The 13,156-nt window shown below is 43.3% G+C and overlaps 1 protein-coding gene across 9 annotated transcripts in view; it reads left to right on the top strand.

The window, feature by feature from the left end:
* MORC2 (MORC family CW-type zinc finger 2) overlaps nucleotides 1-13,156 on the top strand; it is a 60,808-nt gene that overhangs the window by 10,431 nt on the left and 37,221 nt on the right. For 5 of the 9 annotated variants that reach the window (XR_009278949.1, XM_058851658.1, XM_058851665.1 and 2 more), the window contains exons 6-10: nucleotides 8,116-8,206; nucleotides 9,739-9,847; nucleotides 11,054-11,213; nucleotides 11,296-11,407; nucleotides 12,650-12,775. Coding sequence is in view for 8 of the 9 variants with exons in the window: in XM_058851658.1 (XP_058707641.1) it covers nucleotides 8,116-8,206; nucleotides 9,739-9,847; nucleotides 11,054-11,213; nucleotides 11,296-11,407; nucleotides 12,650-12,775 (598 nt within the window). In the remaining variant the exon portion in view is untranslated. Of the gene's footprint in view, nucleotides 1-7,785; nucleotides 7,808-8,115; nucleotides 8,211-8,961; nucleotides 9,041-9,738; nucleotides 9,848-11,053; nucleotides 11,214-11,295; nucleotides 11,408-12,649; nucleotides 12,776-13,156 lie in introns of those variants that run through there. The other 4 variants (XM_058851662.1, XM_058851664.1, XM_058851660.1 and 1 more) reach the window with 4 other exon arrangements.

The raw sequence follows: 13,156 nt of genomic DNA on the forward strand, positions 1-13,156 counted from the left end.
AACTCAGCCCATTACTGTTGCTTATTCCTCCTCCACTGGGATGGTGGAGAGAATCAGAAGGGTAAAAAGTGAGAAAATTTCATGGGTTGAGATAAAGACAGTTCAATAGGGAAAGCAAAAGCCATGCACACAAGCACAGTAAACCAAGGAATTCATTCCCCACTTCCTATGGACGGGCAAGTGTTCAGCCATCCCCAGGAGAGCAAGCCTCCATCATGTGAAACAGTGGCTTAGGAACGTAAATGATGAAAGGCCCCACATGCCCCTTCTCTTCCTCCTACTTCCCCAGCTTTATCTAGATAGCACCTACACCAAGTTGCATGAGGCTTGGAGCCACCTGGTCTAGGCGAAGGCATCCTTGCCCATGGCAAGGGGTGGAACAAGATGATCTTTAAGGCCCCTTCTAATCCAAACAATTCTGGGATTTTATGGTATTGTCTGGAATATCCCTTGGGTCATTTGGGTTAGCCATCCCAGACGTGTCCCCGCACAACTCCTTGTGCAACCCAGTCTGCTTGGTGGTACAGTTTGAGGAGCAGAAAAGGCATTGATGCTGTGTAAGCTGTGCTCAGCACTAATGAAGAAACCTCTGTATTAGCAACACTCTTCTCTAAAACACAGTTCCATGCAAGTTACCATGGAGAGATTGAGCTCTGTCCCAGCCCAAACCAGTACAAATATGAAGCATTTAATTCAATTTAATTTGTGCTTTGATACACAGATTTGTGACTTCCATGAAGGAAATTGGTTTGAACTCTAGGTACCTTCTGTATATTCTTTGGAATACAATTAAGAATGCTGAACAGGTCTCCCAAGAGTACTTTTCTTCCACCAGTGTAACTGAAGGAAACAAGCTCCATCCGTAAAAAAAGTTCTGAGATTGAAGTGTGGCCTTCTTGTAATCTCTAGGATCAGGGAGACAAAATACAACCTTCTCTGCCTGTGTTGAAAACTTTGTGTTTCTCTGGAAGATGCCAGATGTCTGTTCTAATGCCACAGACTTTCATGGCAGCTTTTATACTGCTGTTGCTTCTGAATTGCTGGTTTTGTGGCAAGATGGGATTTAAATATTGGCTATAGTCTTGGTTTAAGATAATTTAAGGGGGATGCTCTGAACTGAGCTATTTTAGCTTTAACCATTCCCTTTCCACAAGAAATTAATATGTGTAAATATAAGTGAAAAAGGTAAGTTTACTAACAAGCAAAAATAACAGTAAATAATCACTAGATACAAAATTGCTAAATCTCATGGACTCCCTGGGAACAAAGAGAAATTCAGAATGGTAAAGTGACCCCTCTCCCCAAGATGATGGTTGCCGTGGGCAACTGCATGTGAGGAGACAAAGGGAAAATGATGGCAGCCGTGCCTTTTATCTGTCTGGTGGCAGCAGCTCCATCAGTATATGCAACTGACCCCCTCTGGAGGTCAGAGAGAAACCGAGGAAAAAAAAAAACGAAAGCAGAGCCTCTGCCATGGGCAAAAGCTATGAGAGATGAGAGAAAGCTCTGCCAGAGTGCCTTAACTTTCAAAGAGTTTGACACTTTCCTGCCCCCACCCCCAGCCCTATGATTCTGGCCATACCACCAGGTATGGTCTTAAAGAGACAATCAATTTTAGGCACAGATGGGTATGGAATACAATATTTGGGTTACCCAGGACAGCTATTAAGTGGCTTCTTTTGTCTAATCTTTCAGCTAAATGTTGAGTTTTATCCTGATAGTCTGAAATGCTCAGTAAAGAATGGCAGATACTGTGTGTTGCAGAGGTATTTCATAGCACTATGCATTGTATATGGCAAATACCATGTAATTCATGTTGACTGTCTTGATGCTTGACAAAGGGCAGCCAGGTGGAAGTTCTGTGTGCTGCACCATTTGCCTGTCAGCATGAATAGAAGCACCTAAGGAGTCTTTCATTCTAACTCCCTGCATGGGCCTCTGGTTCCATCCCTGGCTGTAGGGATCTGAGCTTTAATTTCTTGTAATGCAGGGTCTACCAGTTTTAAAGATATGCTGAAGATCTCCTATCTGACTTTAAGCGATGTCAGCAGAAAACCTTTTATTGGACTTTTCTCCCTTTATATAGACCTTGCTTCAACAAGAAATCATGGATCTTGGGAGTGTTTTATTTTTGTGCTTGGTAACTTCAATTAAAAATTGTTTTTATTGTACATAAAGCTGACATGTTAAAAAGAATAGCTCCATGATTTGCTGTAGTGCTGTTGGAGCCCGTGCTAGCATGGGATCTTGCCAAGTCAGCTGAAAGGATGGCTTCGAGGCAGGATGAGGCATCGTCTAGGGATGATGAGTGAATAAACCCAGTTGCATCTGGGCACTTCTAAATGGAGGGAAGAGTTTGAAGGGCTCAAGTTAACTGTTCTAGTAACATATTCTCTATGTTACTCAGTCTTGTTGCTGTTCTCTTGGGCCTTGTTCTGTCTTGGGCAATTCTAGATTCATCTGGCAGGCTCTGAAAACAGAAAGTTCTAGTGAGACAGTTGGTCAGATTTGAGCGCTCTGATGACTTCTGATTAGCAAGCCAAATGACAACTCCTCATTTCTGAAAATTAGTGTTTGTCAACTGATTCCTGCTGCAGTTGCATTCTGTATTGGCTGTGCTGTATTGGCTGTCTTAATGGTCACTCTGGGTTGTGTGGTCTCAAGATCAGAATACATTTGTACTCAAGCTGTAGCCATCTGTACTGTAAACAGCTGTACTGTACAGCTGACACTGTAGTCATGGCTGGGGACAGTGTGGCTGGACAGTGCCCAGGCAGAAAGGGACCTGGGGGTACTGGTAATAGCAGCTGAACATGAGCCAGCAGAGAGCCCTGGTGGCCAAGAAGGCCAACGGCCCCTGGCCTGGATCAGGAATAGTGTGGCCAGCAGGAGCAGGGAGCTCATTCTCCCCCTGTACTCAGCACTGGTGAAGCTGCACCTGGAGTTCTGTGTCCAGTTCTGGGCCCCTCAGATCAGGAAGGATGTTGTGATACTTGAGCATGTCCAGAGGAGGTAACAAGGCTGGTGAGGGGCTTGGAACACAAGCCCTGTGAGGAACAACTGAGGGAGCTGGGGTTGTTTAGCCTGGAGAAAAGGAGACTCAGAGGTGACCCTATCACTCTCTATCTACAGCTTCCTGAAAGGTGGTTGTAGTTGGGTGGGTGTCGGTCTCTTTCTCTGAGCAACAAGAGAGAAAGTGACAGAACAACTGACAGAACAAGAGGACACAGTGTCAAGCTGCGCCAAGGGAAATTTAGGTTGGATATTAGGAAAAAGTTTTTTACTGAAGGGGTGAAAGGTTTTTTACTGGAATGGTCTGCTGGGGGAGGTGGTAGAGTCACCATCCCTGGATGTGTTTAAAACAGATTGGGTGTGGCACTTGGTGCCATGGTTTAGTTGAGGTGTTAGGGCATGGGTTGGACTTGATGATCCTGAAGGTCTCTTTCAACCTAGTCATTCTGTGAATTCTGTCAGTTACCAAAAGGTCTGAGGATTCAGTGATGTCACAGGACAGCTCTTTTCAAAAGAACCATCATGTCCTGCAGAGAGGTATCAGAATTATAGAATCTTCTGAGTTGGAAGCGACCCACCAGGTTCATGGAGTCTGGCTCCTTGCCTTGCACAGGACACCCCAAAATCCCACCTTGTGCCTGGGAGATGCTCCTGGAGCTCTGTCAGGCTTGAGACCATGACCGCTGCCCTGGGGAGCCTTTTCCAGTGCCTGACCACCACTTGGTGAAGAACTTTTTCCTATTTTCCAATATTAGAAAATATATTACCATCCAATAAGTACCCTCCACCCCCAACACAGAGAATATAATAGTACTGGCCTGAAAGTTTGGCTTTTATGTAAGGAGCTAGACAGGAGTCCATAGAAAACCAAACAATAGATCTCCTGCAGCACATCAGATTTCTGATACTATCAGTGAAATCACTACTCTGGCTTGAACTTTTACCTAATGCCTGGCTCTGAAAATGCTGCATGAATTTAAAGAGTCAAAATACAGGTTGAATGATTCAGTAGATCAACTTCTAGGTTGAGAAAGTATAACAACTAGTTTAGGAAGTGACTGTAGTTTTCTAAGCAATTCTTAAGCAATTGAAGAAAATAAGTCTCTACCTGGCATTTTCATCATAGAAGTGCTCAGGTTGGAAAGTACCTCAAAGTTCATTTGTACTAGCCTTTCATGGGGAAGGAAAAAGATGATTTTGCACTTTGTCTCTCCAGTGATGGGGACTCTACCACATACCTGGGGAGGTTGTTCCAGTGATTGATTAAATAACTGATTCATCTCTAAAAAATTTCTTAGTTATTTTAAGAAGAAACCTCTCCCAGTGCAACTTGTATCTATTGCCTCTTTTTCATGTGGATCCTAGGGAAGGGAGAGACTCCATCTTCTTTGTAGCTACCCTTCAAGTACTGTAATACTATGAGGAGATTTCCCCTGAGCCCTCTCTTCTCAAGGAAGGAGACCTAGTTCTTCTCATAGGACAGATTCTGCAGGCCTCTGATCATCTCCTTTGCATCCTGTTCAGTCTGTCTCCATCTCTCCTGAATTGAGGAGACAGAACTGGACACAGTACTGCAGGTGGGGCCTGACAAACATGGAGTTGAGTGGGATAATCACATTTCCATCTCTTTGGCAATGTCTCTGTGGATACAGCCCAGGATACTGTTTGCCTCAGTTGCTGCTGTGCAACACTGCTGGATCATACTTGGCTTGTTGTCCACCAGGACGCTTCCAGCAAGACTGCTCCTCCCAACCTGCGGTTTCCAGACTGTGCTGGGCTCTCAGGTTATTTGGTCCTAGGTGCAGGACTTTACACTTCCCTTGAACTTCAGACACAATCTTGCTTGCCCCACTATTCCAGCCTGTCCAGGTGTCTAAGAAAGCATTCCTTATGTGCCTGATTTACCTCCATCAACAAAGCTGGTGAGGGTGCAAAAGCACCCCAGGATCCAGATTCTGTATGGAGATGTTGAGCAATGTGGGGCACAGCATCAGTCCCTGGGGTCTCTGCTTGTGACAGGCTGCCAGCCGGAGTGAAAACCATTGATGATCACTTCTGAGCATGACCCATAAGCCAGTTCCCTACTTGTTTTGTATACCACTTGCCTGATTTGTGTCTCCCCAGTTTGTCCAGGAACAGGCTGTGGTAAGCTGTGTCCAACACTTTGTTGAAGTCCAGCCAAACAATACCCACTGCTCTCTCTATATGGACAGAAGGTGCTGCCTTGTAGAAGGTGACCAAATCTGTCAGGTGTGACTTGCCTTTGTAAATCTCTGCAGACTTAGCCCAGTCTGGCATCTAATAGTTTTTAAGAGGGCTTGTTCCATGTCTTTTTGAGAGATTGAAGCAAATATATCAGGTCCTGCTTTTTCAATTGTATTTTTGAAGTATGGAAGCTCAAAACAACTTTTGTTTTAATGGAAGCAGTTAATTAAGTAGTAGTGTCTTGGTTGCTTTATTAGATCTTGTGTTTTAAAAATACTGTTTATCCAAGGCTCATGATGGTGCGGAACACTGTTTAACTGGAACTCTGACTCCTATTTTAGAGTGTGTACACACTTGTGTGTGTGGACAGTGACTCCTGGGGGCCACTTTCAGGGGAGCAGTCTGCACAGTTCTCAGGAGAAAATGTCTCTTTAACCTTGTTTAAATCTTGTTAAACTTTGTTAAATCTTTAACCCGAACATTGATGTTTACTCTAAAGTTAACAGATTTTTAAAATTAATTACAGGAACATATATCAAAATGATTTGTCAGTCACTGTTTCTAGTCAGTGCCCCATATGGGGTTCATGTCCTGTGTTTGTTACAGTGTCAAAGGACCTCACAGCTTCTCCTTTGTTCCTCTATCCTTGGGAAAGTTCAATTTGGCTTTAGGATAATTTTCCCCAGGTAGTGAATTAAATCCTTCAGCTCTGGGATGTCTTTTGAGAATGCTGTTGAGTCTGCTGCAAATACTTCACCTAATGTGAATACAGCAGATGAATTTGTGGAGAAGGCAGGAAATATAATTTTCTCTGCTAAGATTGGGGCTTTCTTTAGTGCATTCTCAGCTGAAGACCATGGAGATACAAGAGGACTCTGTTCAACAAGCAAAATGGGGTCTGACTTCAGGAGCACTTAGGAACTGAACAACTTCATCCACCATTTCCTTCATCCCAGGCATCCAGTGTTTCTTGTGAAGAATCTTTTTATATGTGCCCTTGATTTCTTGGGCTTTGAACATCAACCTGCTGTCTTGGCCATCTTTAATGAATTTCTTTATCTTGTTTTTTTCTCTTCCTTGTTTTGCATAGATCTCCTTCCCCCATTTTTCTTGCCGGGGAGTTTGGCTTTTTTTTAATCCAGTGACTCTGAGGCATAACAAAACAAAAATAGTGTGACTAAAATAGCCTTAAGTGAAACACCCTCCAGAGCCTATAAAGAACTGAAAAAATAAAAAATCATTAGTATCTTGCTTCTTGGGAGGATGTAAGTATTAAATCTCTCCTAAAGACAGCCTGGAGAGAGGTGCTACCTCACAGTCCTCTCTGCCCAGCATCACCTTAATCCCTCTGCCCTGAAAGAGGAGTCGTAATAGGGTGGTTTCAAACATCCAGCATTGAGTGATAAACCATCTGGTCACTTTCCTGAGAGGGGAAGTGCTTTGGGTAACTACTCTTTTTACCCATTTTAGGCTTCCTAAAAGTTTCTTAAAAATAGTTACTGAAAAATGTTTGTAGAGCAAAAAGGTTCCAATAGTCCTCTTTTTGGAATATTCCTATCTGTTTTCCTTACTAAGCTTTAAAAATAACACAGCAGTAGTAGTTGGAGTAATAGTAACAATATCATCATCACCGACATCCTTACCCAGATCTCAAATACAAGACATTCTGGTGTTTTCTTTCTTTGGCTAGAAAATACCAGTAGGCTGAAGGGAAGGCCTTATCCAGTCCAAAGCTGTTTCTGGAATAGTGGTGGAGCTCCATTAAGAGTAGCTGCAATTGAGGCAGCAAGGTGTTTGCATAGTTGTTCTCCTGTATTCATGTCTTTAACAACTGAAAATGGGATTCTGACCCAGCTCAGTGATGTCATGTCAAACCAATGGTGTTAGTAATGAATATTTTACTGTAAAACTGGCCAATGCTGATAGGCCTGTGTGAGTCTCCTGCGTGCTGAAATCTGGCTTGTCCATGGGCTCAGCCTCACTGTATCTGCCTGGTGGGGTGAGTGATGTCTTGTGCTTCCTTGTAACTTATGTATGCATTTGTTTTTAGCCCTCACAACAAGGCACTTTGTGTTACTTGTCTCTGGAATTAAACTTTATTTTTCCTAGTAAATGCTCTGGTAAAATGATTATTATCTCTTGGGGGAAGGGAAAGAAATGATTCTGTCCTAGGGATGATTTTAAAAGGCTTTATCCCTTGAACAATAGAAAGGCTGGAACTAAAAATGACAGACCCTCTCAGCTGTAAAGCCATTGTGTCCTTTCATTTTGTCCTGTGCTAATGAGATCCTCTGCTAATTGCTGTAGGACCTACTTATGTTGCCTTTCTCCCCAGCTGTCCTGCTGCCAGGGCTCCAGCAATCTGCTGCCAAAGTTAGCTTGTGTCCTACTAGTCCTTTAATTAACCAGAGTGCTCAGCTCAGCCCTGTGAAGAAATAGCAGTGTTTATTCTGGATTCCTGACCTTTATAGTAGTCCTGACTTACGCTCTAGTGCCAGTGCTCTCAAGTGTGTGGTGTCAGTGGCACATGGGGTGCAACAGATCCACTGTATCCTGGGGTCTTAATTTATGTGAGCTGACAACTTTTTTGGTAAGAAGAAATGTCTTCATGCAGTTCAGATGGGATAGTGAACTAGACTGAAACTTAAAACTCTTTTTGTCAGCATCATGGCACCTGTACAAAGCTTCTGGTAACATCAGTGCCCTCACGCAGCATGAATCTCACAGGGCTCTGTGGTACAGCTTCAGGATGGAACTTCAGCTTTGGCTTCTGGCCTCTTTTCTGGCCTATTTCCAGTGGTGAAGGAGTTATCTTCCTTCTTTATCTAAAAGAAGTATGTGTGTGTATGTGTCTGTACCCTGAAATAAGCCTTTTTTGTTCCTTGTCTCTTGCTGCAGATGAAGCTGCCAGTGTTATCCAGTTTGGTAAATCAGCCAAGCGATCACCTGAGTCCACTCAAATCGGACAGTATGGGAACGGCTTGAAATCGTAGGTACAACAAGAGCCAGCCTCCTGAGGTTGGGGAGGTCATAGTCCAGGTGATCGATGTACCTTTTGCTCAGTGGTATATAGCACTTTTTCCAGAAAAAAAAAAAAGTAGATGAACTCTAAGATACCCTGGTTTGGTAGACAGGAGCTCTGTCAAATCTGCTGTAGTTTTCTAGTGGCCAAGAAGGCTCTGTACAGCTGATGACAGTGTTTTGGCACTATGTTTCCATAAGGCAGAGGGTATGGGTCAGAGCTTGGGGAAAAGAATGGAAGAGCTGGAAAGAAAATTGTAATCTCCCTGTTACGGTCAGGTAAAATTTGAGCAAGATAGTGCTGCAGCCTCTCAACAGGAAAGTTGTCTGATACAAGGCAGATGGACTTGAACTTTTACTTTTTGTTCTTAAATCAAACAAATGCAGGGGGAAGGGGGATGATGGAAGCAATGAGAGGAGAGATGGGATTAAGTGCAGAGGAGCACATGTGGGAAGGGAATCCTACTGGTTGGAGTGGATTTCCTAGGAAAGAGGAAGAAATTTGCTGTGTCTTTGGAAAAGTTACAGAGCTTTGTGACTTACTCTGGCTGTTGTGCTTTGTGCTCACCCATGTGGCTTGATTATATGCATCCTACTTGGAAATCAGTGGGACTCTATAACCAGGGGTGAAAATCCAGGATTAGGGTTTCTTGAGACACTGTCAGTTCAGCTGCAGTGCAGGGCTGATCCCAGATCCTGACTGTATGCTTCCAGAACAGATCTATGTCCTTTCTTAACCTTGAGCAAGAGGTATACTGTTTTACATCTGAGAAATGCTGCCTGGAGCTGCTGCATGCAAAAGGTAGGTTGTGGTATGGCTGTGGTATGGACTTAAGCCAGTCTGAAGAGAAATGCTGACATAATACTAATACTTTTTTCCATGCAATGTTAATTGTTATCTGTTAGGGTGTTTTGGTTGAGTTTGCTAACAGGATAACTTTGTAGAGAAGATAGAGAAGATGCAAAGACTATTTGGGATAGGAGAATGGGGAGGAAGAGGGAACTGTCCCTTTTTATGACAACAAGCTGCCTTAGCTGAAGTGTCGGTAAGGCTTTAGTGAGTTTAGAAAATGAATTTTCTGTATCCAGACTACTGTGCCTGAATCTCGGTACAGTGAAATGGGGATTGTGCTTGTGTTCTCACTTATATTTCTGTTCAGAGATTTAAAGGTTGTTGTCACATCTCACATCAGTTGTCTTTTTAATTTTTTTTATTTTTATTCAAACTTTCTACGTAGTACGAGTCTGCAATGCTGTGCACCTTTTAATTGTGACCAGTGTTAAATGTTTTATATGTTGTGAAAGTGCCCGGATTGATATGCCTTCTGAAAGGAGTGAGATGTTTAGAGGGAAATGGTAGTTGCTGTTTCAGGCCTTCTGCCTAACCTCGTTTTGGCATCTCATAACTGAACATAATGGGAAGAAAGCTCAGTAATGTGGGCTGCATTCTGAACAGTGTGGTACATCAGGTGTAACACACAGTCTGACCTCTGTCTACAGGGGTTCCATGCGGATTGGGAAGGATTTTATCCTGTTCACAAAGAAGGATAACACCATGACTTGCCTCCTCTTGTCACGGACGTTCCATGAGGAAGAAGGCATCAATGAGGTTTGCATGTGCTTCTTGTTATGAACTAATACAGTGAATACTGCCTCATGTGAACTTGCCCATCTTTCACAGAAGAGTCTGTCAGGGCTGTTTGTGACTCTGGTGGGGTCAGTGTATGGTTTTCTTTTGGTATTATGCTTGTGGGGCTTCTGCACAGTCAACAAATTTTATTTCCTTTTGGTTTTAATTCTAAAATTTACTTCTAATTGAGAAGTCTCTCTAGAGTAGAGCAAGTTTGAAGGGCTTATTTCAGTCACTTAAAGGTGTGCTTGTGCTAGGTTCAGGACATGCCCAGACATCTTGCATTTTCCTTTTCCCAGAAAATTTGAGATGCATTTAATTTTACTTCTCTTATTGGATTTTATGTGGAGAATTAAACGTGTTTGAAGTTGCTACTCACAGGTCATTAACTGCAGGTGTGTCTCTTCTTACAGATGTTTTTGATTTTTTTTAATAAAATGTCAGTGTAGTTCTACCTATAAAAAACGTGTGTATTTTAATAGATAATTCAGGAATTGTTGTTCCAGGCAAGGTTGATAATGAAAAGTTTTTAATTTGCACTGGGGTGGTATCTCAGCATTTTCCATTATGGGGGAGGGATTGAAGGGTCCTGTGCAGAGAAGCTGGGGAGGGGCAGTGCATGCTGGTAGCCAGCCCATGAGTAAAGCAGGTGGGAACAGTAAAGTAATTCTAATTCCTGCAGCAGCTCTGGCTACTTTTTTGGTTTGACAACAATTCTGGAATGGGATTTGTGTCCTTGATGTGCAGCTGCAGTTCATAATTTTGTCTGTATATTTGCTCTAAATGGCAGAAATCACCTTGCTTTAAAAAATCAAAGACTGAGATCAGGATAAATATGGGTAAAGGATATCTGAGCTCTTCTCAAGAGAGAAATTAAGCCAGAGTGGTTTTTTCAGTATTATGAAAGTTGCTACATGGGAAGGGGAAAGAAGCCATTGAGTGTGTGAGTAGCCAGTACCGTACATTTGACTTGGGAGTAGTTGATTCTGGGACTGGTATTGCAAGAAGGCAACCCAGAGGGTCTATGAGCATTTGATAGACATGCAAACTACTGAAAAGCTGGAAAGGACTCTCATGGTGATTTAGGGGGCTGTCAGGAGGGATAAGTCACTGGAACATGACCTGCAAGAGGGGCTGACTGGAGTGGGAGAGCCTGAGTCACTCTCAGTACAATGGGATTTGCAGGTTATCGTTCCCCTACCTACCTGGAACACACGGAGCTGTGAACCCGTGACGGACAACATGGAGAAATTTGCTATTGAGACGGAGCTCATTTACAAGTATTCCCCTTTCAAATCAGAACGGGAAGTGATGGACCAATTCAATAAGATACGTGGTGAGAAAGGTACATGTGGATGGTACAGGTCACAAGTGAGGTTATTTGGGGTTTGGCTGTGGTTCACCTGGTCGACTTGTTACTTGCTCAGGCACCCTGGTGATCATCTTTAACCTCAAACTAATGGATAATGGAGAGCCAGAGCTGGATGTGACTTCTGACCCTCAAGATATTCAGATGGCAGAAACACCCCCAGAGGGAACGTAAGTGTGACTGGCATAACAGGCCCTGATCAGATTTGGTGGAGGGTTTGGCTGTATACCATGTGCATGGGGTTTTTTTAAGCTTCTCTTTTTGTAGTGAATTAGAGAATTTAGAAGATCTGTAGTTTGTTCTTTAGCAAGTTGGCGTTCATTTTTGTGTCAGCCCATAGGTGTTGTGGCAGTGAGGTGAATGCCTGCACTGGCTGATCTCAGCTTAGCCAAAGCAGCAGACTCAGTGTCCTTTAGGCACCATAAAACAAGGAGCCCTAAGCTAAATGTTTCGTTTTTTACACCTATCAAAGATGTTTTTATCAGAATGAGACCTGGTTGTGAATCAGTGCTTTTCCCAAACTGCTCTTCAGTTTTGTGATTTTGTGGCAAAACACAAGGTGCTGCGCAGGTCAGCCTCTGTGTGGGGATGGTATGGGAGGCAGGTGGGGTGCATCACCCCATCTTTCGGGGAGCAGGGAGCACTTCTCCCTGCGGAGGGGCAAGAAGGATGTGCTCAGAGGGCGGGTGGAAGAGTACAGGGCCCTGTTTAGAGAGAGCTGAGTGTTTGCTGAGTTGATCACCTGTACCCTGAAAACAAAAAACTGAGCTGAGCCAAATGCTTGATTAAATCCTGGAGCTCCATGAGCACACCTAGCAAGCTTTACCTTTTTGATGAGATTACATGCTTCTTCCCTGAAGTGCTTGAATTTTCCATAGGAAGTGTCAGGCCCTGTAAAGCAGCTTTGTTTATGTATTAGAGTGATGATACTGAGCAAACTCCTTGGGGCCCTCCAAGGGATCACGGCATCTTTAATGCCTGTTTGAAAGGCAGGCATGATTGCCACTGGTGACTGCCTCTTTCTTCTGATGGTGCAGTACCATGTGTGTCAGTGAGTAGTGCAGGTTCTGTGGCAGGGTACTGTTGACTCACTGAAGGGTAGAAAAGCTCTGGTAGGGGGGCATACTTTTAGTGTTAAATAGTCCAGTTTATATCTTTGGCCATTATTATCTAGATGTATTCAAACTCCCTCTTCAGGCTGCAGTAACGTATATATCAGTGTCTTGTAGCAGTAGTTAGGATGTACAGCTCAACAGAAAGTCTGGAGAAGACACAGGTAGAAATAACTTTATAGAAAAGCTTTGCTTAATGTAGCTTCATGGTAATTAAAATAGAAAGACCTTTTATTTCACCTGTCTGTTTTGCTGAGGGTATCTCTTGGGCGTGTTCTGAAGTTGACGGCTGTCTTGCAGCAAGCCGGAGCGCCGCTCCTTTCGTGCCTATGCTGCTGTGCTTTATATCGATCCCAGGATGAGGATCTTCATTAACGGACACAAAGTACAAACCAAACGACTCTCATGCTGCCTCTACAAGCCAAGGTAAGTGTTGTATCCAAAATCTGCAGATGTGTGGGACCATTTGGAGTTAGAGAAAAGGTGTAGTGTTTTGCTCTCCAGGTGTATCCTGCATAATTCCCTTCCTAACCCTAACCCTAAAGCCTCAGAATCAGACCATAAGAGAATGGCATGTGCTATTGACATCGTGGGAAGATAGATACGTAGTGTAAAATCTAATGCCTTTGAAAATTGCATGAGTCATTGGTGCAATTTGGTTCCCTTTCAGAGAAAACAAAGAAATTAGGATCCTGATTGCATGAAATGCCATATTCACACAAAACTCTTGGGTAACTGTGTTGTTTTTTTGAGCAGAAGAAGGAAATACCTATGGTAGGTGTTGGGATTATTTCCAAAAAGAAACTA

Source organism: Poecile atricapillus, chromosome 16 (assembly GCF_030490865.1).
Source record: "Poecile atricapillus isolate bPoeAtr1 chromosome 16, bPoeAtr1.hap1, whole genome shotgun sequence".
Classification (NCBI taxonomy): Eukaryota; Metazoa; Chordata; class Aves; order Passeriformes; family Paridae; genus Poecile; species Poecile atricapillus.